The sequence below is a fragment of the Vipera berus genome (genome assembly GCF_964194415.1).
Source record: "Vipera berus genome assembly, chromosome: 3".
NCBI lineage: Eukaryota > Metazoa > Chordata > Lepidosauria > Squamata > Viperidae > Vipera > Vipera berus.
Genome location: NC_138204.1, coordinates 62,783,303 through 62,809,624, shown reverse-complemented (window position 1 = coordinate 62,809,624; position 26,322 = coordinate 62,783,303). Strand labels below are relative to the sequence as shown.

The window sequence follows — 26,322 nt, the reverse complement described above, 5'->3', positions numbered from 1 at the left end:
AGTTGGAGGTTCAAAATGAAGCTCACATTTTTTTTTTGCTGGTTATCACCTATAAAGTTCTGTAAGGCACAGGACCAGGTTATTAGTGGGACCCCTTTCCATTGTCTCTGCTCACTTACCGGTTCTGACTAAGTGTACATGTTCCTCATCTCTTCTGAGATGCAATGTCATTTAATGGAAGCCAGGAGATGTGCCTTCTCTATTGTGGCATCTGATTTCTAGAACTTCATTGGCCCCCAAATTCAGATGGCCCCAATTTTATCACCCTTTTGGAAAGCCTTTAAAAATCTGGTTCTTCCCTCTGGCTGGGATGAGGACATTCGGTAAGTGTAAACTACAGGTAATCCTCAACTTACAACCTCAGTTGAAACTGGTATAACTGTTGCTAAGTGAAACAGTCATTAAATTGTGCATGATTTTATGACCTTTTTGTGAGGCCATTAAGTGAATCACATGCTCTTTAAGCAAATCACACACTCATTATGTGAATCTAGCTTTCCCCATTGACTTTATTTGTTGGAAGCACTGGCAAGGTCAGAAATGATCCTGGGACTGCAACAATGCTAAATACATGCAAGTTGCTAAGTTGCAAATTTTAATTACATGATCGCAGGGATACTGCAACAGTTAAAAGTGTGAATGCCGGTCCTAAGTCACCTTTTTCAATGCCATCATAACTTCAGTCATTAGACAAATGATCATTAATCAAGGACTACCTGTATGTGGTTTGAAGTAAATAATTTTGTGGCTTGTGGCACATTGAATATTGTTTAATGATTTGTTGTTACATTTTTTTAATTTTTGTTTTGGATTTCTTTGTGTTTTTTTTAAATGTACTACCCAGAGCTGTGCGAAACAAACTAGGTATCTCTATAAATTGCTAAATAAATAAAGCACTGGGTTTCCCCGAAAGTAAGGCCTACACCAACAATAAGCTCTAGCTTGATTTTGGGGGGTAGGACTAATATAAACCCTATCCCAAAAATAAGCCCTAGTTTTGGGATGAGGCACACACGTAAAAATCATGCTCGCACCCACTTACCTTGCAGCCAGGCCTCTCCTTGCTGGCCCACTTCTTCTTGTGAGGCCTCTTCTGCAGCCAGGCCTACATTTCTCCGTCACAGGATTTTCCGGCAGGACTGTACAACCAAGAACTGAGCTATGGATTCAATCCATAGCTCAGTTTTGCAAGATCTCAGCAGCCGAGCACCAAGCTATGGATTGAATCCATAGCTCGGTACTTGGCTGCTTAGGCCTTCTGGAAAGGCCTGATTGCAAAATGCAGGCCTGAATTCAGCTGCAGAACTTCAGCCCCAGAAGAAGTAGACCGGCTCGGTGGGGCTGTCGGTGCCGGAGATGAGGTAAGGCCTACCCCAAAAATAAGACCTGGTTCCTCTTTTGGAGGCAAAAAAAAAGTTCCCTTCTTATTTTCAGGGAAACACGGTATTTGTCTGTGAAAAGAGCAAGCCCTTTCATTTGTTTATACAAATCCAATAAAAGGAGTCTTACTATATTACAAGTATATCATTTACTGTTTCATTTTTATAGTTCAGCCAGACTTGGGCTACCAATTTTTCTTCAATTTTACTTTTCCCCCCAATTAATCCAGGGACAGGTAAAGGAAATGTTGAAGAAGCAGAGAAACTTCTCAAACCTTACCTGACTCGATATCCCAAAGTAAGATAAATCTTATGTTGATCTACCAAATACTGTTATGCACTGCTTCATTTTTAAAAAAATGCACAAAAACTAATGTTTTCTCTTGGATTTCTTCTAGGGTGCCATATTCCTGTTTTTTGCAGGGAGAATAGAAACAATAAGGGGCAATATTGATGCAGTGAGTAAATGCTTTTCTTTCCTTCCTAAGCTATTATTTCAGTTTAAGAAAAAACATAATTTATGATCACAAGAAGAAGTGGAGTGTAAGATAATTTCCGTAGTGGATTAAGGGGATTGTTAATTTTGAGCCGCTGTACATGAGGCCTCATAGTTGGCATGTTGGCTAGTTGCAGTCTTTTAAGGACTCTAAATGTAGAGACTGTGGGAGGGGGCTGTGAATTATGCAGAGAGGAAGTTAGAAATGTCTTTGTTCTTAGAGAGTCCTGATTGGATGCCTTGTGGAAGTAGACACCCTAAGAAAATAGATTTCATACAACTGAGTTGAGGAATTCAGTCCCAAAATCTTGGGAGAAAGAAACCAAGGTAAAAGATAGAAATCAAGGTAAAAGAAAGTAAAATTAGCAGTGAAAATGCAGATAGACATTACACAAAGAATACACAAAGCAAAGGATTCTTTCTTTATTTCTCTTGTTATTTCCCTCAGTTGTGAGTAATTGTGATTAAATTATTTTTTTCCAAATGCTTATTTTATTACTTGTATTATAATAAAAACCCTGTTAAAAGATAATGCCAGTTTTGAAGTGATAATTGCGTGGTCCTGGTTCCTAGTAAAAATAAAAAATGGAATATTTAATTTAAGAGTTTGTTCCTCTGGAAGTGCTTTTTCTTGTTCTGCTCTACCCAGATTTCAGATGAGAGGGGCTCTTTCTCCTATTCAAGAACTGGTAGTGGCAAATGAGAGAGAGAGAGAGATTTGAACTAATAATGTTAGGAGTAAATGGTTGATTTAAGATTTAAGGAATACAGGTTCAAAATGCCACTTGGCTGGGAGGATCAGTGGAATAAATTTAAAAAGCAATCAATAAATAACATGTTGTAAGGGAAATGACTAATACCATGTACTTTCTCTGTATTGTCTTCCCACACACTTATTTTCTCAGAAATTGTTTCCGGATATTAGTGTTAGTTTCTTAGACTAATGAATGTTTGGAACACATGTTTTAAAGTTATATTAATATCCAGTCGGGTTTATATTTGTCTTTGCTTTTTCAGGCCATCAGAAGGTTTGAGGAATGTTGTGAAGCCCAGCAGCTTTGGAAGCAGTTCCATCACATGTGCTACTGGGAACTGATGTGGTGCTTCACATACAAACACCAGTGGAAGATGGCATATTTCTATGCAGATCTGCTTAGCAAAGAGAACAACTGGTCAAAGGTGAATTAAAAACAATAATGCGGCCAGGATTACAGATAGTCGCTGACTTACTATCATTTGTTTAGCAATGGCTTGAAGTTACAAAAACATTGAAAAAAGTGATTTACAACCAGTCCTCACACTTACAACCGTTGTCACATCCCCATAGTGATCTGATCAGAATTCAGGCGCATGTATTTATGACGGTTGCAGCATCCTGGGGTCATGTGATCACTATTTGCGACATTCCTAGCCAGCTACCTACAAGCAAAGTCAATGGGGAAAGTTGAATTCACTTAACAACCTTGTGATTCGCTTAATAACCATGGCAAAAAAGTTCATAAAATTGTCTTAATTCAATTGACAACTGCCTTGCTTAGCTAGAGAAATTATGGTCCCGATTGTGGTCATAAGTTGAAGACTACCTGTATTTGATAACAAACAAGGCATGTTTGCTCACAGAATCATATAACTGATTATTATATAACTGATAAATAAATGTATTCCAGGGCATCTTTAAAGTAGCCTGGACTGACTTCTGCAGAATAAAAATAAAATAGCATTACTTCTGGACCGGAGGGCAGTTTAGGAATGTACTGCTGACTTTTATCATAGAGTAGTGGTTAACTTTCCTTTTTAATTAACTTTCCTTTTTAATTAATACAAAATAGTATTTTCAATTTAAATGGGACTCTCCAGTTTGGTTTATAGGAATGCTTCCTAATATATACCATACAGGTAGTCTTCAACTTACAACCGTTCAAAGTCACAACAGCACTGATAAAAGGGAGTTGTGACTGTTTTTCACACTTACAACCGTTGCAGCATCCCCGTGGTCACGTGATCAAAATTCAGACACTTGGCAACTGCAATGTATTGATGACGATTTCAGTGTCCCAGGTTCATATGATCATCTTTTGAGACCTTCTGACAAGCAAAGTCTATGGAGGAAGCCAGATTCATTACTAATTTCACAACTTCAGTGATTCACTTAACAAGTGTGGCAAGGAAAGTTGTAAAATAGGGCAAAACTCACTTAACAACTGTTTTGCTTAATAACAGAAAGTTTGGATTCAATTGTGGTTGTAATGTATTGGGCTTGCTTGTTAACACCACGTGGTAATGGCTGGTAGGCTGCTGGAGCAGGGAGCTAGCTAACGGCTCCCAGCATTTCAGACAACCCGTCTACAGCACTGCCATTGGTTGCCCCCAGGCAGCAATAGGTTGCTTCAAACCTATTGGCTGCCGCCTAGGGGCCAGAGTATAAATTGCTGCATCTGCAGCCCTGTTCTCTAGTTCAGATCCTGCAAGCAATAAACCATGATCTTTGCTGAACTCACTCGCCTCATCTTCATTCCTGCGCAACCAACCCAGTACACAACACTGGCGACGAACGTGGGATCCTGCTTCTCTGTCGAAGCTGAAAGTCACTAGGGGAGAGGCAGTGTTCGCCTGGTGGGAAAAGCAAATTCCCCCCCATGGTCGGCTAGCTAAGCCACACTAGCGACCATGCGCTCAGAGAACCAGTCCCTGGGCAATGGAGAGGCAGGATTCGAAGACGCTGAGATCTAGCCACGAAGACCAGCAAAATGCCCAAGGTCTGAAGGCTGCGAGAATTCGACATCAAGCAATCAGAAGGATGGCCCTCGTACCTGTCCCAAGTCGAGAACTACCTTTGGGCGAACCAGGTTGCAGAGGACGGACTGAAGGCCACCACGCTGCTTTGTGTGTGCAGCCCAGCGACGTTCGATCTGGCCAAAAACCTGTTTGCGCCCATGCCGTTGGAATCCGTCTCCTATGCCGAACTGAAGAAGAAGCTCAGAGAACACTTCCAACCAAAGATGTCGGTGATTGCATGGCACTATGCCTTCAAACAACGAATACAGCGACCAGGAGAGACCACATCCGAGTACATTGCGGCCTTGAGGCAGGCCACACGCCTGTGTCGATTTTCAGATGTTGAAGAGCGACTTCGAGATTGTCTCATCTGTGGCCTGTGCAACAGAGAACTGCAGCAGAAACTTTTTGCCAGAGAGGTCCTGTCGTTCGCAGATGCCCAGAATGAAGTCATGGCAGACGAAGCTGCCGGTGGAGCCATCCGAATGATCTGGCCCGCCAGAACGACACAACGCGAAGAAGCTGTTTACCACGAGGACGCAGAACTCACCGAGGACTCCAAAGAAGACGCCAAAGTTGACAAGTTGCACAGACAATCCGACCAACAGCTCCGCAGCAGCAAGCAACAAGAGACTACTTACAAGGCAGATCTCTTGCCTAGATGTCCAGGTTGTGGCGGCCGCCACCAACGTTCGGACTGCAGGTTCCAGACAGCCATGTGCCGGGCCTGCGAAAAACCCGGCCACATCGCATCAGTTTGCAGAGGTCACCAGAGGGACCGGCCATCGAATCGCCAGTTGGAAGATTCGACCAGGAGAGGTACCGGGGCCCCGGGGCCATTCAGTGTGGGGTTTTGCTCAAGCCGTAGAAGTGTCTGCTGTACCGGGCCCTGACGCTCCCTTAAACCCAAGTATAGACTTCAGGTGGAGCTACAAGGGGTCCTCTGTAAGATGGAGCTGGACACAGGCTCCGCCGTTTCCATTATTCCATTTAATTCTGTGTGCAGTCGCAGTAGGAGATGGGCCAAGCTGAGGCCCTCTGACATACTTTTAACAAATTTTCAGAATGCAAAAGTCGTAGTCAAGGGTGAAACCACCTTGGCCGTTAAATTTAAGGGGTTTTCAGGGCACCTGGATGTTGCTGTAGTAGGGGGCCAGAGAACGAGCCTAATTGAGCTCGATTGGTTTGATGCACTAGGCATCCAAGTAACCAGTATCAACCGGACACAAGTCGCGAGTCTAGCATCAGTTTGCGAGGACTTCGCAGATGTATTTGATTCAGCCCTAGGAACTTACACGGGCCCGCCAATAGCATTCAAACTAGACCCAAATGTGGTTCCCATCAGGATTAAGCCTCGCAAAGTCCCCTTTGCCCTCAAGCACAAAATAGACATGTAACTAGACAAGCTTGTAGAACAGGGCATTTTGCAATCAATAGATGGTGGGGAGTGGGAAACTCCTATTGTAACACCACTTAAAGCCAACAGGGAAGTCAGAATATGCGCAGATTATAAATGCACAATTAACCGGGCCCTTAAACAGCATGCATACCCAGTCCCAGTGGTGAGCCACATCCTGGCATCCTTGCAGGGTGGCACCACTTTTGCGAAATTAGATTTGGCGCAGGCCTATCAGCAACTACCTGTTGATGAGGCCACGGCTGTAGCACAGACAATTGTGACCCACAGGGTAGAACAACAGCTAGTGACCCTCTTTTACCGGTCTACTATAGAGAGCATCCTCGTATGGTATTGTGGTTTGGTATGCTGGTCTGACAGCCGCGGATAGGAAAGTATTACAGAGGGTAGTGAGCACAGCACAAGACATTGTGGGCTGTTCCCTGATACCACTGGATGACATCACCAGGGCTCGTTGCCTTGGAAGAGTGAGGAAGATTCTCAGGGATGACTCACACCCTGGACGGTATCTCTTTACTCTCCTACCATCCGGTAGGAGATATAGGAATATAGCCAGCCGTACTAACAGGCTGAAAAATAGCTTTTATCCGTGGGCTGTTAGGCTTTTAAATGGGACATAATCTTATGCAGAATTGACTTAGGAGGCCGGTGTGTGGTGTAGTTGGTTCACATAGTGTGGTGGGTTGTCACTGTGTGTTGGGGGGAGAGAGCACGGGGGGAGGCTCAGCTAATCTCAATGTACACATGTTGTACTTTGACAATAAAGGTTTATTATTATTATTATTCAGAGTAAAGCGCTTGCAATTTGGGGTCAGTGAAGCCCCGGGCATTTTTCAGGGAATCATGGAACGCACACTCAAAGGCATTCCAGGGGTTTGCCCCTATTTTGACGACGTGCTTATTGACAGGGAATCCACAGAGGTGCTAGCAAGGAGGCTCAGAGCCGTCCTGCAGAGGCTGCGTGAAGCAGGCCTCAAACTAAAAAAGAGCAAATGCAGCATTGGGGTTCCCTCAACTGAATTTTTGGGGTTTTGCATTGATGTTAATGGCATCCACCCAGCTGAGTCCAAAGTGAAGGCCATTCAGATGGTATCGAGCCCTAAAACAAAAGGAGAGCTGCAAGCATTCTTGGGCCTCCTCAACTTCTAGCACGTGTTCCTTCCTAACAAGGCCGCAGTGGCAGAGCTGTTTCACAGGCTCTTAGATAAAAAAGCTTCTTGGAAGTGGACCAGCATTCACGAAAAAAGTTTTTAGGACCTGAAGGCACTTCTGTCGGTCAGTTCCACTATCACTCATTTCAGGGAGTCTAAACCAGTCTGCTTAGCATGTGATGCATCCCCATACGGGGTGGGTGCAGTCTTGAGTCTCTTAGAGAAAGATGGAACCCAAGTTCCCATTGCATTTTATTCAAGGACACTGTCCTCTGTTGAGCGTAACTATGCTCAAATTGACAAAGAGGCATTGACCATGGTAGCTGGAGTTAAAAAATTCCACGACTACTTGTATGGCAGGGACTTCACGGTCTTCACAGACCACAAACCACTACTGGGGTTATTCACCACAGACCAACAGACACCCCATATATTATCCCCTAGAATGCTGAGATGGTCTACTTTTTTTATCAGTGTACACATTTAAGCTGATTCACAAACCCGGCAAAGAAATGGGCCATGCAGATAGCCTGAGTAGGCTCCCACTGCCACAAATCAAACCAGATCCAGGCCCAGTGGCCTGCATATTGTCCATTTCCCTCCACGCAGGGGACATAGCTGCAGAAACAGCGGCTAATAAGACACTAAGTAGAGTGTTTTCTTGGGTGCACACAGGGTGGCTGGCTAAAAGCCCAGGTCCTGAATTTCAGAGTTATTTTACTAGAAGACACGAGCTAGCAGCTCACAAGAGTTGCATCCTATGGGGGAACAGGGTCATAGTCCCCACCTCACTAAGAGACAGGGTCTTACAATCACTGCATGAAGGTCATCCGGGTATTGTCTGTATGAAAGCTTTAGCTAGAAGCTACTTATGGTGGCCAGGTTTAGACAAGGCCATTGAAGCCCAGGTGCATGGATGTTACACATGCCAACAATCAAGGCCTGAAATGCCGCACGCTCCAGTTCACAGGTGGGAGGAGACTCACACTCCCTGGTCTAGAATTCACATAGACTTCACTGGGCCCTTTCAGGGACAGCTCTTCCTTATAGTGGTCGACAGCCACTCTAAATGGCTTGAAGTAATACCAGTGGCTAACATGACTACTGGTAGGACCATCCAGGTGCTTAGGAAACTGTTTCCACGCATGGGCTGCCAGACGTCATAGTATCTGACAATGGAGCCCAATGTACAGCGGCAGAATTTCAGGCATTCCTGAGAGCAAACCTCATCAGGCATGCAACGTTGGCCCTGTTTCACCCTTCTTCTAATGGTCAAGCCGAACGCATGGTCCGGACCACAAAAGAGTCACTGAAGTGTATAGTGACTAGGGACTGGCATCACAGATTGGCAGATTTTTTACTTTGCCAGTATTCCACGCCCTACACGGCTACAGGGAAAAGCCCAGCAGAGCTGCGCTGGGGGAGGCAACTGATCACAAAACTGGACTGGTTGCATCCAGATAGGGTGGCAGCAAAAGCTTCATGCCCAAAACCCCCAAGGGGGCTGCAAGTGGGTGATGGGGTGTGGGCCAGGAACTATGGGCATGGGAATTTGTGGGTGCCTGGAAAAATTACTAAAACATCAGGCCCCCTCTCTTACAAAGTGGGGCTGGAGGGTGGGCAAGTTGTCCGGCACCACATTGATCAGCTTAGGAAGCGTTTCCCAGAACGGCCACAAAGCGAGGACTTCGTCACAAGTCCTTACTGCTAAGCTTGTAAGCCGCCCTGAGTCTTCGGAGAAGGGCGGGATATAAATGGAATTTTTTTTAAAAAAGGTCCACAAACTGGCAGCCAAGCTGGCCCATGCATAGACTCTGAAGGCTCACACAGCCCAAGCAATGAGGAGTTGGCTGTAGAGGAGGGGAGCCCAGACATGCAACATGGTTCCCCTGACGGAGAAAGCCAACCTGATGGCTACAGCCGCTGTGCTAACTCTGCTGAACAAACTGACTCTGGGGTGGGCCAACCTGGAAAGGCCAGCCAGAGAGCACTGAGCCACTCTGAATCACTTGAACTAAGAGACACTGGTCTACCCAGCCCGGCAGGCAAGCTGGTAGGCCAGGACGTGCCTGGGTCCCCCAGGCATTCCACAAGGCCACGCAAACCTCCTGCTTATCTGCAAGATTTTGTTCTGAAATAATAAAGCTATAATGTTGTATGTATCCTTGTATTTAACGCTGACCTACAAGATTGTAATGGACAACGGAGCTATAATGTTGTAAGTACTTATTATGCTGCTAAGTGGAACCTATTCATACCAGTGTTAAGTCTTTGTAAAGAGTATTGCTGTAATTACTTTCTATTGTTGCTATAATGTTGTTCGTTCTAAGGGGGGAGGGGTGTAATGTATTGGGCTTGCTTGTTAACACCACGTGGTAACAGCTGGTAGGCTGCTGGAGCAGGGAGCTAGCTAACGGCTCCCAGCATCTCAGACAACCCGTCTCCAGCACTGCCATTGGTTGCCCCCAGGTGGCAATAGGTTGCTTCAAACCTATTGGCCGCCACCTAGGGGCCAGAGTATAAATTGCTGCATCTGCAGCCCTGTTCTCTAGTTCAGATCCTGCAAGCAATAAACCATGATCTTTGCTGAACTCACTCACCTCGTCTTCATTCCTGCGCAACGAACCCAGTACACAACAGTGGTCATGAGTCGACTATCCATATGATTTGTGAACCCAATCAATGAATGGATAGTTTCAGAGTTTGTGCCTAACTGAATAAGAACCCTTTTTATTTCATACTGATCAGATATATTTTTATTCCCATGAACAGTACAGTTGATAATTGTCTTCCCACAAATACAAATGAGTTTTTTTCTTAGGTTTGAGGAATCGGAATTAAAATCTGTCAATTAAGAGTATTTTTTTTGGGGGGGGGAACTATGTGACAACATGTGATTACTTCTATTTTAAAGTGACCAGGTAACCCACTTAAATTTGAATCCTCCCTGGCATAAATCTTGGAACTGGCTATATAGGAATTACATTTTACTCTTTTCCAGGGGTTTTAGTTTTCTCTTTTAAAAATAGCAAGCCCGTTATGATTTCTTTAAATTAAATTTCTTTCTCCACATGGGCACCCTTCTCCCACTCTTAAGTGCAATGTTTCATGAGACTGTGTAAATGATTTAGTCATAAGTTTTGCAATGGAAGTCTGTGTATATAAAGGCCAAAATTTTATCAATTCCAGTAAGGAGAGGACCCAGGAATACCACACAGGTAGAATAGCCAGGGCTTTTTTTCTCATAGAACGCTCAGAACGGAGTTCCGGCACCTTTTTTGGATGGAACCTTGTAGCGTAGGCAAGGCGGGTTGTATGACATGTGTGAGTTCCGGCACCTTTTTCTTTTAAAAAAAAAGCACTGAGAATAGCTATGTAAAAAAGTAGTGCTGCTGTTCTAGTAGTATAACCTTACGGTCCTTTTTTGTATTTTTAAGCATATGAATTCACACTAACATTAAGAGAACAAAGGTAACTAAGTAGAAAAAGAAATGGGGAGAGGGGACAGAACTGATGCAAATTCCTTTTTAATAAATTATATAACTATTCATCTGTGTATCGTGTCCTTGGCAAATAATTATGAATGGATCCTTATGAAAACAGCCCATTGTAATGTTGCATTAGATATTATATTGTTAAGGAAGATATTATGTTCTTTTACAGAATTCTGAAAAATTCTGAGGTGTAATTCATTTGCTCACAAATCAGCTCTGTGTAGTTTTATATTTTCTTGCTGACAAGAACAGTTATTTTCCCGTTACTAGAAAATAATGCACTTTCTGCTCCTTTCTGGCTTCAACATTATTGATCTGCATGTTGTATTGGAGATGACCATGAATATATCTCAAGGGTATTGTTTTTCTTTTAGGCTACTTATGTATTTATGAAAGCTGCCTACCTCACCATGTTTGGGCCAAAAGATTATAAACCTTTTGGAGACAATGAAGTTGAGCTATTTAGGTAAGATTTTTTAAAAAGGAAAATAGATGTCAGAATGGAAGATAATGATCGATATTGAGAGCAGAAAAACTTCTTTCATTCAAATCACATTTTAAAACTAAAGTTATCATTTTATGTACTTGTGTGAATTTTATATTTATGTCATCTTTAAAGTTAAGGGAGATCTAATGGAATATTCTGTTCATGGCTATGAGTTAAATTTTGTCACAATTATTCAGAAAAGGGTATATGTTCTTCTGCTGATAACCATATACTTGCCCTAATGCTGGTAATTTCTGAGCTAAGAGAACAGCATTTTCCTAAGACAGGAACAATTTCTATCTGGATCACTCTGCCCATTGTCAGCCTAAAATCTCCCTGGGATGCCATCCATTGTACCTCTTCAGATTCTTCCAATCTCTAGATGGAATTTGGTTGTCTGTAACACAAAATCTTTTATTGTATAATATAGAAACAATATCATTTTTTCCCTGTTCTGTTTTGACTTCTCCTGTCTTTCCTTTTTTCTAGTTTTTAGAAGATTACAGTTATCATACAGAAGATCGTTTAAATGTGTATCTCCGTTTTTCCCCCCAGGGCTGTGCCTAGTCTGAAATTGAAAATAGCAGGGAAATCCTTGCCTACCGAAAAGTTTGCAATTCGGAAATCCCGGAGGTACCTTTCTCCAAATCCTGTTCCACTTCCTGTGCCTGTTTTGGTAAGCTGAAAAAGATCCCTCCTCCACATCTGTTTCTTATATATAGTCATACTAGACTATGAATGTTATAAAGATTGATTTGAATATATTCATAGACCAGAACATTTTGTACAAATTCTCCTGATATTTCTTTTGCTGATGCTGGAGATAAACACTCCATGAGGATTCAAACCTGCTTTTATCAGTGCATGAATAAAACCCTTTGTGTGTGCATCTCTGAATAGCCGGTGTGCTTTGTTTTGCTTACCGTAAACAAAAGGAGTAGATCATATGAACCAACCTTTCCCAAGCAGGTATCATCCAGTGCGTTGGACATACTAAGCATGAATTATAATGTTGAAGCCCATCACAGTTGGAGAGAGTCACACTGGAGAAGTCAGATGTGGACAATAGCATATGCACAGATGTATGAGTCCACTTAACCAATTATACATAGGGTATATGAGAAAAAAGTACAAAATGCTGTGTCGGGTTCGAGGATCAAAGAGACTCAGACTTCTAGCGTGCCATGACTTTATTAGGAAGAAAATGTGGTCCTGAATGGGGGAACAAAGGGTACCAGTCCACCTTTATACCTGGCCAGGTGAATACCTGGCCAATAGAGTTAAACCCCTGCTTTCTGCCGGCGGGTCAGCCAATCTCTTTAAATCCGGCTCTCCTGCCGAACGCTATCCCTTTAAATCCTGCTTTCCCGCCGCTGCTCCTGCCCGGAGCTGTCCAGCTCCGCACTTTCTTCAGTAGCTGTCACACGTGTATGCTGTGCTGCATACACTACACCCGTTTCCCCATAAGCCAGAACAATACCCTATTTCCATTTCCAACTTCTCCCCCCCCCAACATTCTATATACATATTGATTTCCCACAATCTTTCCCTGCCCCCTTACATTAGTACATATTCTGAGAGGTAGGCAGGAGTCCTGTGGGACTTGCCAGAACGCCTCAGGGGTTCTTTCCCCTCAGGCCCAGTGTTGTTTTTGAAGGCCTCTGGCCTGGGGCTGGGGATTTTCCTCAATTCAGGTGGTGATGTTCCCGGGGAGGGGAACTGCCGGTCCACCTGGGTCCTGTAGTTCTGTGTACTCCCAGGGCTTCCACCAGCTGAGGTAGTTCAGTCACTCAGGTCCAGATGTTGGTGGGGTCGGGATTGTTCCAACCCCCCAGGATTGGGAAGTACTTCCCTGATTATTGTGTCCCTCTGGACCCTCTGAGTGGACTCAGGGTCAGGTAGGCCCCCCTGAATGTTGCTGTCAGGTCCTTTTTCAGGCGCTCGACGCCTGAGCTGATCAATGTGTCTCCTCCACTGGAGGCCCCCCTCCACCCCTATGATGTAGGACAGTGGCCCCGTTCGCTCCACCACTTCCCCCTGCACTCATGCATTCCCAGAGCTGTAGTTCCTTGCCCACACAGAGTCTCCCTTTGAAAATTCCCTGGTGACTTTTGGGTGGTCTGTGACTGCTGCTACTCTGTCATGGTGTAGTCTGTCCAAAACGGTTGTGAGGTGCCATCCCCAACGGAGTTCTGCTGGGCTCTTCCCGGTAGCAGTGCAGGGAGTGGTGTGTTGATGTAGTAAAAATTTGGCCAAGAGTTGTTTCCAGTTCCCTTGGATGATGTGCTTCAATGCGTCTTTTGTGGTGTGCACCATGCGTTCAGCCAAGCCATTAGTCGAAGGGTGAAAGGGAGCAGAGGTGACGTGTCTAATCCCATGGGTCTTCAGAAAGGCCTGGAATTCCGAGGAGGTAAATTGTGGACCGTTATCAGAGAAGGCCATGAGTGGCAAAGAGCCCCAAGAGCACCTGGACTGTCCCTGTTGTGGTCATGCTACTGACAGGTACCACCTCCAACCATTTGGAATGACTGTCAACTACTACTAAGAATGATTGGTTGTGCAAAGGCCCAGCATAGTCAATGTGAATCCTGGACCAGGGTGTGTGTGTTTCTTCCCATTTGTGGACTGGGGCGTGGGGCTGTGGTGGCCGCGATCTTTGGCAGGTGTAGCAGCCTGCTACCTGGTTCTCAATATCCTTGTCCAGGCCCAGCCACCACAGATAACTTCTTGCCAATGCCTTCGTCCGCACTACCCCAGGGTGACCCTCATGTAATGAGTGTAACACCTTGTCTCTCAATGTGTGAGGTATGATGACCTGGCAACCCCACAATAGGCAGCCCCTGTGTGATGACAACTCGTGCCGCCTGGTGAAATATGCCGTGAATTCTGGCCCAGGAGATTTGTCTTGCCACTCCATGCTCACCCACGTTTGGACCCTACTTAATATTTTATCTGTTGCCATATCAGCTGCGATGTCAGTGGCACTGAGAGGACACTCTGGCAGATCCTGAATGTTCAGTATTTGAGCTGCAGGAGCTGGGTCTGGTTCCGTATTGTTTAAGGGCAGTCTGCTTAGGCCGTCAGCGTGGCCCATTTCCTTGCCCGGCTTGTGTACTAATTTACAGGAGTAAGCGGAAAGGAAAATGGACCACCGGAGCATTCTGGGTGACATGATCTGTGGGGTTTGCTTGTCTGTGGTGAACAGACCAAGTAATGGTTTATGATATGTAAAAATAGCGAAATCCATACCAAACAAATAGTCGTGGAATTTCTTTACTCCAGCAACTATTGCCAGGGCTTCCTTGTCTATTTGTGCATAATTCCTCTCAGCCGCTGACAATGTCCTAGAGTAATAAGCAATAGGGACTTGTCTGCCATCCTCTTCCAGGTGGCTCAATACAGCCCCCACTCCATAGGGGGATGCATCACAAGCAATGCAAATTGGTTTGGTTTCTATAAAGTGGGTAATGGTGGCATTGCTTGCCAGGAGGTTTTTTAATGCCAGGAAGCTGGAATCATGTGTTTTGGTCCAGTTCCATGTGGAGTGCTTGTCCAATAACCTGTGCAAAGGTTCAGCAATAGATGCCTTTTGGGGTAAAAAAAGCAAGATAAAAGTTAAGTAACCCCAGGAAAGCTTGCAGCTCCGCCTTATTTTTGGTGTGGGTGCCTCTTTGATTGCTTTCATCTTAGATGCTGCGGGGTGAACTCCCTGAGCATCAATTCTGAACCCCAAAAATTCTGTCTCTGGCACCCCAATGCTGCACTTATCCCTCTTGAGCTTAAGGCCAGCAGCACAGAATCTTTCCAAAACTGCCCGCAGACGTTCTGCCAGAACCTCCTCTGAGTCCCCAGCTATAAGGACATCGTCAAAGTATGGGCAGCCTCCCGGTATTCCCTTTAGTGTACGCTCCATCACCTCTTGAAAGATGTCTGGAGCTACGCTAACTCTGAACTGCAACCGGTCTACCCAGAACGCCCCCTTGTGGGTGACTATTGTTTGTGCAGCGGCAGTCTCTGGGCTGACCGGGAGCTGTAAGTAAGCCTGAGCAAGTAAGCTTGGCGAAGATTGCGCCTCCCTGGAGTGATGCAAGGATGCTGCTGACCGTGGGCACAGGGTATGCGTGTGGGTTTAATGCTTTATTGATCGAGCTTTTATAATCAGCGCAAATTCTGATGTCACCGTTTGCTTTGAGAGGCGTGACAATGGGGGTTTCCCATTCTGCTCCCTCGACTGGATGCAGCACCCCCTGCGCCACGAGCTTGTCAAGTTCCCGCTCAATTTTGCGTTTTAATGCGAACGGTACCCTCCGTGGCTTTATTTTAATGGGTTGTATGTTGGGGTTCATCGGACGTGGTGGCTCAGTGGGTTAGGACACTGAGCTTGTCGATCAGAAGGTCGGCAGTTTGGCGGGTCGAATCCCGAGTGCCGCGTAACAGAGTGAGCGACTGTTACTCGTCCCAGCTTCTGCCAACCTAGCAGTTCGAAAGCATGTAAAAACTCAAGTAGAAAAATAGGGACCACTACGGTGGGAAGGTAACATCGTTCCATGCGCCTTTGGCGTCTAGTCATGCTGGCCACATGACCACGGAGTTGTCCTCAGACAAGCGCTGGCTCTTCGGCTTTGAAACGGAGATGAGCACCAGCCCCTAGAGTTGGAAATGACTAGCACACATGTGCGGGGGAACCTTTACCTTAATACATAATTATCAAGGGAATTTTATGTTTTAGTTTATAAGATTCAGAAGTAGATTAGTTTAATAATGACTAGCACGCATGTGCGGGGGAACCTTTACCTTTACCTATGTTGGGGTTCAATTTGAATGTGATTGGTGGACCTGTGTATTTTCCCAGCGTTCCATCGAACACGTCTGCAAAAGCCTTACACACAGATTCGATGCTTTGCACTTGGGACTGTGTCTGGTGAATTCCGATAATGCGAATTCCCAGAGCTTTGAACCAGCTCAGCCCCAGCAAGCTAGTCCTTTGCCCCTTGACCACTAGGATGTCCAAAAACCCCTGGAACTCCCTGTACCTCACAGGAAAGGTAGCCTCCCCCCAGACTTGTATTGGGGAATTCTGAAAATCGGTGAGGGTGATGCTAGATGGTCTCAAGGGAACCCGCTGGCCGCTCCGGATGCAAATTAACTTATAGGTCTCATACGAAATGACTGAGACAGCGGATCTGGAGTCCAGCTCCATTTTACAGGGAACCCCTTGGAGATGCACCACTAGCTTAATTTTGGGGGTGAGTAGTTGTCGAGCCCCCGTATTACACACCTCACCTCTGCTCTCTGTGTGGCTGATGGACACGATGCGTTTCGGAGCCCCAGTACCTGACGCCAGGTGAGCTTCAGCATCCACCTCGTGCAGCGTGTCCCAGTTCCTGCTCCGGCAAACGGACACGATGTGTCCCGTCTTGCCACATGCTCGGCATTTGGCCATTCTGAACTTGAAGGTGGATCGATGATGGTTCCCCCCACAGCCGGCACATTTCTGCTTGGTTGAGCCGCACTTACAACCAGAGCATTTCCTGTCCTGGCCGTTGGCCGCAGCTGTGGACCGTTGACCCCTCAAGCTATTGCGCTATCCCATCGGGTGGGGGGCTCTGAGCTGTAGCGCGTCCTCCTCCGTCTCCAGATCACCCATGCTGCTTCCTCCGGCCCTGTGCATCTGATGGACGGTGATGCCCTGATTGCCTCGGTTGGTCTCAGTCATCTCTGGCTTCTCAGCTAACTCCCAGGCCAGTACTTCTTCCTGTACTTGCTTGAGAGTCAGACCTGGTCTGGCCAGCAGCTTCTGCCTCAGTTTTCGGTCCCTGAGGCCGCAGACGATTCTGTCCCGCAACCTCCTTTCTAAATTGTCAAAGTTGCAAAGGCAAGCCGCCTGTCGGACTGCAGCCATGAATGCTGACCCCGATTCACCCGGCAGCTGGTTCCTCTTTACAAACTCGAATGTCCATGCCATTTCCAAATACTGATTCAGTTTGTCCATGAGGTCGTCGTACTTCACCTCCCCAATGGCCGTGGGCGAACACAGACCCACTGCCAGTTTATAAATGTCCTTTCCGCATGTGCTGAGTAGGGAGGCCACCTTTATCCTGTTCTCAGTGATGCGGTTTACTATGAAATAAAACTCTAGCTGCCCCACGAACGCTTCCCATTCTTCAGGCTGGGCGCTATTGAAAACGGGAGCTAAACTGACCGGTGCCAAGGGGGCTTGACCGACCTGAGCCATGGGAGCCTGACCGTCCTAAGACATCTCAAGCGATCCGATCAATCCTGTTCCGCTTCAGGTGACGACTCCCTGCCAGACGGGGTGTCCTGCCAGACGGGGTGTCCTACCGCCCTTCGGAACAGCATCCCACCTTTGTCGCCAATGCTGTGTCAGGTTCGAGGATCAAAGAGACTCAGACTTCTAGCGTGCCATGACTTTATTAGGAGGAAAATGTGGTCCAGAATGGGGGAACAAAGGGTACCAGTCCACCTTTATACCTGGCCAGGTGAATACCTGGCCAATAGAGTTAAACCCCTTCTTCCCGCCGGTGGGTCAGCCAATCTCTTTAAATCCGGCTCTCCCGCCGAACGCTGTCCCTTTAAATCCTGCTTTTCCGCCGAACGCTGTTCCTGCCCGGAGTTGTCCAGCTCCGTGCTTCCTTCAGTAGCTGTCACACGTGTATGCTATGCTGCATACACTACACAAAATAATGATAAAGTCTGTAAATCAAGCCAATTAATGATTCATGCTGGATACCTATTAACTGTAAGGGTTTGGTATATAGAGCTCCATAGTGCAAATGGAGAAAACTATAGATGGAAAGTATTCCTGAAAAAAGTCACATTTATAGTGTGCAAATAGATGTGTATCTCTTTGTTTCAGAAAATGAAATTCTTAATTGACTTTTTACCTCATTTATGGCTGATAATCTTTTTTTTTCCATTGTTGGTGGAACAGCATAACAAGAGCACCAGATGGTGCTCACTAATAATGAAACTGTAATCCGAGGAATTAGAAATTGGAATTGCACTATTTATAGTAGGCTGTTAATCATTAACTGCTGCACCAGGGCAATTTTTATTCTGGTGGAAAGGTCCTTATTACCAAGCATATAGAAGAAAGTGTCTTTTATATTGTGGTTCTTTTCCTTCCAACTCATGGCTAACTGATACTGACACAGAAAGGACTTTTGGGAAAGAATGGCTAACTGGAAACAGCTCCAGTAAAAGCAGATCCAACAACTATTGTGGAATGCAGAGCCAGTTAGTTGACCAGGTCTTCGTAATTCTTCTCCAGAGAAGAGGCCTTGAGATCCTGCACAAGTGCTCCAGACAATTGCTTCCCATTGGTAAAAGAGAATATTAGGTTCAAATAAGGGGTCCTTGGTACTCTCTGAGTTTGGATGTTTTCTTGCAGATGTTTCATTACCAAACTAGGTAACAACATCAGTGCACAGTTGTTCTTCAGTAGGACAACACAAGACAGTAGTCTCTTGTGAATTAAGAACTCTGGAAGACAAGGGGAAGCCCTTTTCACTCAAACCATGGTCAGTGCGTTTATGGATACTGGGTTCACATGCTTCTTTTTCTAATAACTTTCAGAAGTTGCTTATTAACTGCTTTTTAGTTATTAGGAATCTTTGGATTTACAAGTCTGAAAATACTGGGTGAGCTTCTTTTAATTTTTTAAATAAACAGCAAAAACATGATTAGAAACTTGATTGTGAAAAGTTACAAATGAACTAAGGATCCAGATGGATTTGAAGTAAGATTTTGAAATTAATTATAAGAGTCCTTCCTGTGGGAAAAAGCTTTTGTTTTCAATTATTTTTTAAAAAATCATAAGGTAAGGTTAGACACCAGAGAAAACCAGAAGGAAGTAAATATTACAATTAAAGGAGAAAACCACTTAAATTTGACTTAGTAATACAGAATGAAAAAAAATATTTTAACACTGTATGTGTTGAAGGATATTTTTGAACAATGGACCCAGAAGCTAATTTTAAGAGTGTCTGCCTCTATAGATAGTTTTTAAAGATGTTATGGAAGAAGAACAAGTTTTGCCTGACGAAAATGATATGAAAAAAGATGCTACGCTGGACATACAAGTGAAATAGATGGGTATCTTAGTAATTAAAAGGGATATACAAATAAGAAACCAAAGTAGTTAACTGGATTTATTTATATTGGATTTGAAAAAAGAGGCTTGCTAAAGCTTAAGAATTTTGTGAGAAGAGACAATAAAAAGAACTCATGTTCTATCTAGAACATTATTTGAAAGCACTAAAGATCAAGATTGTTAAAAAGTAAAAGGAAGGAATATAGTGTTGATTTGTTTGATCAAGGTTAAAACAGACATTTAGACTTTTGCTGCAGAAGTACTTCAAGAAAATCAGTGATTTGATAATAGTTGTCACATGACTCAGCTCCATGGGTCTCTTAGGCAATACCTGAATCTAGCTGGCTGGGCAACAAAGCCGTTCTTGCATCAAGTGACTCCATCATCTGGAACCCTTGCCTGCTCTCATATACAGGTTGGGCACTGCTTTGAGGCTAAGTCTCAAGGTTAAGAGAAACACAGAGAGACAGAGACAGAGAGAAACAGACTTTAAAAAGTAGAGGGCTTTTTGATGGAAAAAAGTTATTTGAAAGAGGAAAGAATTTATCTGAATTTAACAGAAAGGAATTACATTCTCTTCCAACGCTTCCTACTATTAATTTTAGTTGATTAAATTTTTATGCCACCCATGTCCCCTAGAACAGAGGTCCCCAACCTTTTGAGCATCAGGGACTGGTTCCTTGGAGAGAGGTTTTTTTGTGGAGTGGAGGGGGCAGGGTTTCATGTACTGCCTGCATCCCACGGATGGGGCTTTGCTTGTTTGCGTGAACTGGTTTCCGGCATGCTGTGGCCTGGTGCCGGTTGAGAGACTGGGGCTTGGGGACCCCTGACCTAGAAGGTGACATGGGCGGCTTTTGCTTTAGTCTTTTAAGGTAGAAGATTAATTGTTGAAATAAATTATTTCAAATTAACATTTTTTCAAAGATCTGGGAAAATAACAACATACTGTCAGTGAGGCAGAGAATGTGTAGATCAAGAATTGTTGGTTGGCAGAGTTTTGCAAGAAGTTAGCAAAAAGAAAATTCTGTCACAAACTTAACAAAAATACTTCTCAAATATTTATCTGATGTACTCATATATTTTGGAAGAAGTTTCTACAGTAACATACATTATATTTTAATATTTTTTAGGAAATGATGTACATCTGGAATGGTTATTCAGTGATTGGGAAGTGCCCAGATTTAACTGAAAACATGTTGGAATACTTAGCAGATGCAGAAACAATCCTGGAAAAAAGCCCAGGTAATCCAGATCTCGTTTCAGATGCATCCTTGCAGAGGGTACAGCCAATGAAAGAGATTGTGCTTGTCTTGGAGCTCTAGGAAGTTAAAAAGATTCACCCATTCTTCTGCAACCAGTGATTGGACTAATTGTAAGATAGTAATAATAGTAGCAATGTTATCATTGCCAGCCTGGTTACATATAGGCCCTGTAGTGGGCTGTGCCTCAGGAGTTGGGGACCCCTCATCTATAGGGAAAAATGAAGCTTAATTTCCCAAAAGGCTTTGGCCAATTAAGAGTGGAAATGAGAATAAAAGAGTTTTCCCACTCCAATTCCTAATCTTAACTTAGGGTATATTTGGAAGTGTTAAGAATGGTAATAGGAACAGACAGTTTCTGGGGAACAAATTAGGTTTTGATTTTGGAACAGCATGGGTGAATGTGGTCCACTGTTCACAGGTAGCTTGTAGTAGCTTAAAGTGTAAACATTGACTGGGTTTAAACACTTTTGTAAGTCAGAATTTACATGTAAAATTTGCCTTCCGATTCCATATGGAAAGTGAAAGTAGTTCACAGTCATTACAAAAAACAGTGAAGAAACAAAAGAAAGTTGACTTTAAAATCCAGCAAGGAGTTGGAGTAAATCAGCCTTCAATCAGTCAATTAACTTTTAAAAATATGAATCATATAAAGAAACAAAAACTTTAAAATGTGCAGTTAAAAGCCACGACAGGCTTAAAAAAAACCGGAACAGTTAAGAGGAAAGATGGAGACCTGACTCCCTGACCTTTCCTACCAGGAATTGCAACCTCCAGGAGTATCCAGAAAGTTGTTTTAGGTCGTTCCAAGAGGCTCCCAATCTAGGGATCCAGCTGCCAAGGAACCAGATTAGGCAGCAAAATCAGCTGTTTGTCAGCAGGAGAAGCAAATTCCTCCCACCACTCAGCATGCCATCTTGGAAGAGGAACCCTGATTGGATTTAAACACTTTTGTAAATCAGAATTTCCTTCACTGTGCTCTGTTGAAAAATATATCTGAGTTTATACAATATACTAAACCTGAGACAAGGAAGTGCTGTAATGATAATGTAAAGTTATCAATATATATAAACCCAGCCAGTGAGCTATATATGTTACCCAGCCAGTAACATGCATACGTTACTGACATAATAGCAAATTCTTCATGCTATCACAGAATTTATGGAGTCACTAATTCAAATAATTGGATATTATACCATCTAAATATTGTATGAGGATAGTTTGAATACGTGTTATCAATAATTATAATTAATTTAATAACTACCTTACAATATTAGATGAGAATATTAAATATATTTCACTATGTTCCCTGCCTTAAAAAGTTGTCTATCATGATCCAAAATTGCCTGTGCATCTTCTTTTATTTTACAGCTACAGATGTTCTCATTGATGACCATTGTGTGATAAAGCTTCTGAAAGGGCTATGCTTGAAACATCTCGGCAAGGTATCGGAAGCAGAAGATCACTTTACTTATATTCATTTCAAGTAAGTTTCCAAACTGGAAGATACTAATGAACACTAAACCAGGCATGGCTGCATTAAATTATCAAAGCTTTCAAGCAGAGTTTCTTCATGTCAGTTAATAATCTATGTATTTATATAGGTACAAACTATATTTATATAAATTTTAACTGGTGTACAGGTAAAATCAGAAGATGGGTTTTAGGAGAATATACATTATTGTGGAAAGAATATTGGTCATTTCCTGAGAGATGATTTATCTGGTAACTTGGTAGCTCCATCAATCTGGGATAGTAGCTATCAGGGTCAAAAAAAGCTTAGTTTTAAAATAGCTAAAGTGACTTCAGTTGTATAACTTACATATTGGCATTCCTTGACTTAGGACCGCAATTTGGACTGGGCATTTGATCACTAAATGATGCAATCATTAAGCAAGTCATCATGTGACCAGACCTAATTTTACAATCATTTTTACTGCAGTTGTTAAGCAGTAAAACAGTTAAACAAGTCACATGCTCATTAAGTGAATCACATGGTTGTTAAGTGGATCAGCACACAGAAGTATTACCTAACTGGGTAATGAAATGTCTGCAAGAAAGTAACCAAACTCAGAAAACACCCAGGACTCCATGTTTTAAGTATTTCTCCACTTTCAATACATTCATCTCAGTAAAAATGGCACCTAGGATGAATTTATCCTTCTTTCAACACTTAATAGGAAGACCATATGATTATGCTGCATTATTTTAGCAAGGAGCCTGTTCTGTCCTGCACACTGAGGAGTTTTAAATGTTAAAAACCAGAAACATTGCAAATATTTTTAATTTTAATATAACACGGGAAAGCATATGCTTAAAATGGACAGTTAAAAAAGGTAGATTTTATCTGATGCACCCATTTTCTTTGTAGATATTACAAATGTTATGTTAACGTGGAGATATTAGAGTGATTGCAAGAATAACTACAATGGACGTTTGGATGAAAGTGTACATAATCTGCTAACCTAAAATGCATGAATTTCCTCTTGTCATCTCTGAGTAACTTCACTTATTCTTGCCTATAAAACTATTGTTATTCATTATATGTACCTTGCCATTTCTTCTTTTAAGTGAAAAGAAGATCAAGTATGATCATTACTTAATTCCAAATGCTCTGCTCGAACTTGCTTTGTTATATCTGGATCAAGGTAAAATAGAAGAAGCAATTAAGATCCTGGAAAGAGCAAAGTAAGCCCATTGAAGTATATTTTTCTCATTATTAGTAGTAGATAAGGTGATGGAAAGGGTTGAAGTGGTTTTTTTGAAAAATTCTTAGAGGGGCTCCAGTGACGTATAGCTCTATCTTACCATGTAGGTTGTTTATTTTCAGTCATTTTGGTACACAAACATTGAAAATATACAATTCAGTAAATGAGAGTTGAAGCATACATTTGTTATCTATTTATAAATTATACCCAAATTTATATTTGTTTTTTAATCAATGTTGTTAGACTTTGAGCAAATTGTGAATGCTTATGCTAGTGTATGATACTGGTCTCATCTAGACAATCTGCGATATAATTTTTTTTTAAAAAAAAGGTCATGCATTTACGTTATGTATGTTGATCTCATAGCTGAACAACTGAAGTATCTGTTCTTATTGGCAGAATCTCTGTTACAACTAGCTACAACTAGTTATAGAGATATTTTGCTGCAATCCAAAGAATGTTTACCTAATGATCCCAGTGTGTTCAGTGGAACTTGTTCCTTACTCTTACTATTATTTAAGATTTCAAATAGGATAGTCTAACAACAAAATCAAACTCGTTTAGCTACAATCATATTAAATTTACCTAATATAGTAGGCAGCAAACCCACTTGACAATGGCAGATGATTTTTATATCTAAACAAATAAAGTTCAAAGAATGTATAAATAAATTTCAAACTTAATGTTTATCTTACCTAATGTTTCTGAACTCTTGATACACCTCACAGGGAATATCAAAAATATAATAGTGAGAGACCCAGCCAGGAAAATGCAAAAAAGCTGAGGCATGAGAGAGTAATTCTAAGGGGCTACCATGTGGTTGTCATGGTGGCTGTCAACTCTTAGGCCACTCCAGATCCCTCACCAAAGAAGGCAGATTGAAGATCCTAGCCCTGTTAGCTTGGGGAAGTGTGCCACCATCCAGAGTTAGGTTGAACAGCTCTGGCAGGGACTGTACTGTGTAGCAGGGAGACTAGTACACTGGTTGCAAACCTAACTTGCCTTTTAGATCTCATGGACAAACAAGGTTTCATATCTGATTTATCTGCAAAGTAACATCTCTGGATGCTAGCAGATACTCTGGATATAAGCACAAAAGCTACTCCCCATTCTTTATTCTGGGATTGTGACTGGTATCAGGCATAAATATTTTTACCTGAAGCAAAGCCTTATTGAATGCAGGAGGCCTATGCTTTGAGCAGGCACGAGTAAGATTGCACTATTTCAGTGAATGTAGTAGAAGTCATACATAGGATTGTATATTAACTTGTTAATATGTATGAAATGTTTTATTTATACCAATACATTAGCTTTAAGTAAACATCTTGTCTTGGAAAGTGCTAGGCATTGGAGTTACATATAAACAAGCTGTATTGTTCTATGTATTGTTCCCTTTTAAAAGTGAAAAATTTGGAAAACAGATTTTTTTCTGTGTAAATATTGCTCTATTAAGTATAGATGATGATAAATGCTGTAGGTATGAACCTATCACAAATATCTGTTTGTTTTAGGCAAAATTACAAGAATTATTCCATGGAAACAAGGACACACTTCAGAATTCAAGCTGCTTTGCATCAAGCCAGATCTTTCCCAGATGATGATGATCATTCTATAGCAACTGTGGTTTTGTAAAGTTATTGTGTTTTTTTTAATCACCAGTTCATTTGGTGTACAGATCTTCACAGATGGACATTACTGGCAATATTTTAAAATATTTTCCATGTTCACATTCAGCACAAATGTCCTTTAATTTTAAAAATCCGGAGGAATCAACACTAAAAAGCAGTATTTCTTTAATTACCCTTGTGTGCCATTTTCAGCCAGTTATAAGCATTTTAAAATATAGCTGTCGGAGAGTAATATGACACAAACTAGTAGAAGTTTGAAGACTTTCTGCTCACATCTTGATCAGATTCAGATGGTTATTAATTTTTAAAAGTACTAATTAAATGGATCTTGTTTTCTTTATAATGAAAGAATAACTGGCCTGTTAAATTGCTTATTTAAATAGAACAATGTGTAGTCCTACAAGGTTGCTTATCACAATTAAATAGTTGAAGAAGGTAGAACCTCCCTCCCACCTTTCAGCTGTTCTTTAACACAAGGGTCCCCAAACCTGGCAACTTTTAAGACTTGTGAACTTCAACTCCCCGAATTCCCCAATCAGCCATGCTTTAATATGTAAGTGGTCCTGATGTGGCAAAAAAATCAAGCTGTGTAATATTGCTGTTTTGCCCGTTTGACCAGAATTTTAGGATAACTATTATTAGCATAATTGAAGAACTACTAGAGCAAACAATCCTGAAGCAAGTTTAAAGTATTTGAAAACTTTTAAACCCAAGTTTAAAGTATTTGAAAATAATTAAATTATTAAAATACTTTTAATATGCTATTACTTCATAGTCAGTAGTAAAAAATTGATGTAGATGACCAGGATGAGCCCAACGAGGGGTCAAATGCATCATAAGTCACGAGTCCCTGCGCGCCCGCAAGAGATCTAAGGCCAGCCCACCTTGAATGCCTCTCTTATCTCCCGCTTATTTCCCTTGATGGTTAGTTGGTCAGATTCTTGTAGAGAGTTTAAGCTTGCAATAAATCTTTATACTCATTTGAACTGCCTGGATCTCCTGATTTCCCCTGATGCTTGACATTAATTCAACTTAGGAAAATTATTTCACAAAATTTTTTATACAAGATAGCATTTTAAACTGGAACATGTATAATTCGGCTGCTGACTCTCAATCAGTGGGATATCACTGGTGAGCAACAGAGTAAGTCACTGAAACTTTAATTAGTTTTAAAACTATATGGTAAATACAGATAATCTTCAACTTACAACCATTCATTTAGTGACCATCCAAAGTTACAACAGCACTGGAAAGTGACTTACAACCAGCCCTGACACATTGTCACAGTATCTCTATGATCACATGATCAAAATTCAGGTACTTGGCAACCGCCTTGTATTTATGATGGTTGCAGCATCCTGGAGCCACACAATCACCATTTGTGACCTTCCCAGCCGGTTTATGTCACACAAAAT

General features: G+C 42.5%; 1 protein-coding gene across 1 annotated transcript in view; it reads left to right on the top strand.

The window, feature by feature from the left end:
• TTC39A (tetratricopeptide repeat domain 39A) overlaps positions 1–25,114 on the top strand; it is a 51,089-nt gene extending 25,975 nt beyond the window's left edge. The window contains exons 10-18 of the mRNA XM_081323431.1: positions 1,610–1,677; positions 1,778–1,837; positions 2,893–3,054; positions 11,087–11,178; positions 11,755–11,875; positions 20,443–20,554; positions 21,943–22,057; positions 23,143–23,259; positions 24,791–25,114. Of these exons, the coding sequence (XP_081179557.1) occupies positions 1,610–1,677; positions 1,778–1,837; positions 2,893–3,054; positions 11,087–11,178; positions 11,755–11,875; positions 20,443–20,554; positions 21,943–22,057; positions 23,143–23,259; positions 24,791–24,911 (968 nt within the window). The 3' untranslated portion in view covers positions 24,912–25,114. The remainder of the gene's footprint in view (positions 1–1,609; positions 1,678–1,777; positions 1,838–2,892; positions 3,055–11,086; positions 11,179–11,754; positions 11,876–20,442; positions 20,555–21,942; positions 22,058–23,142; positions 23,260–24,790) is intronic.
• Positions 25,115–26,322: the final 1,208 nt, after the last annotated feature.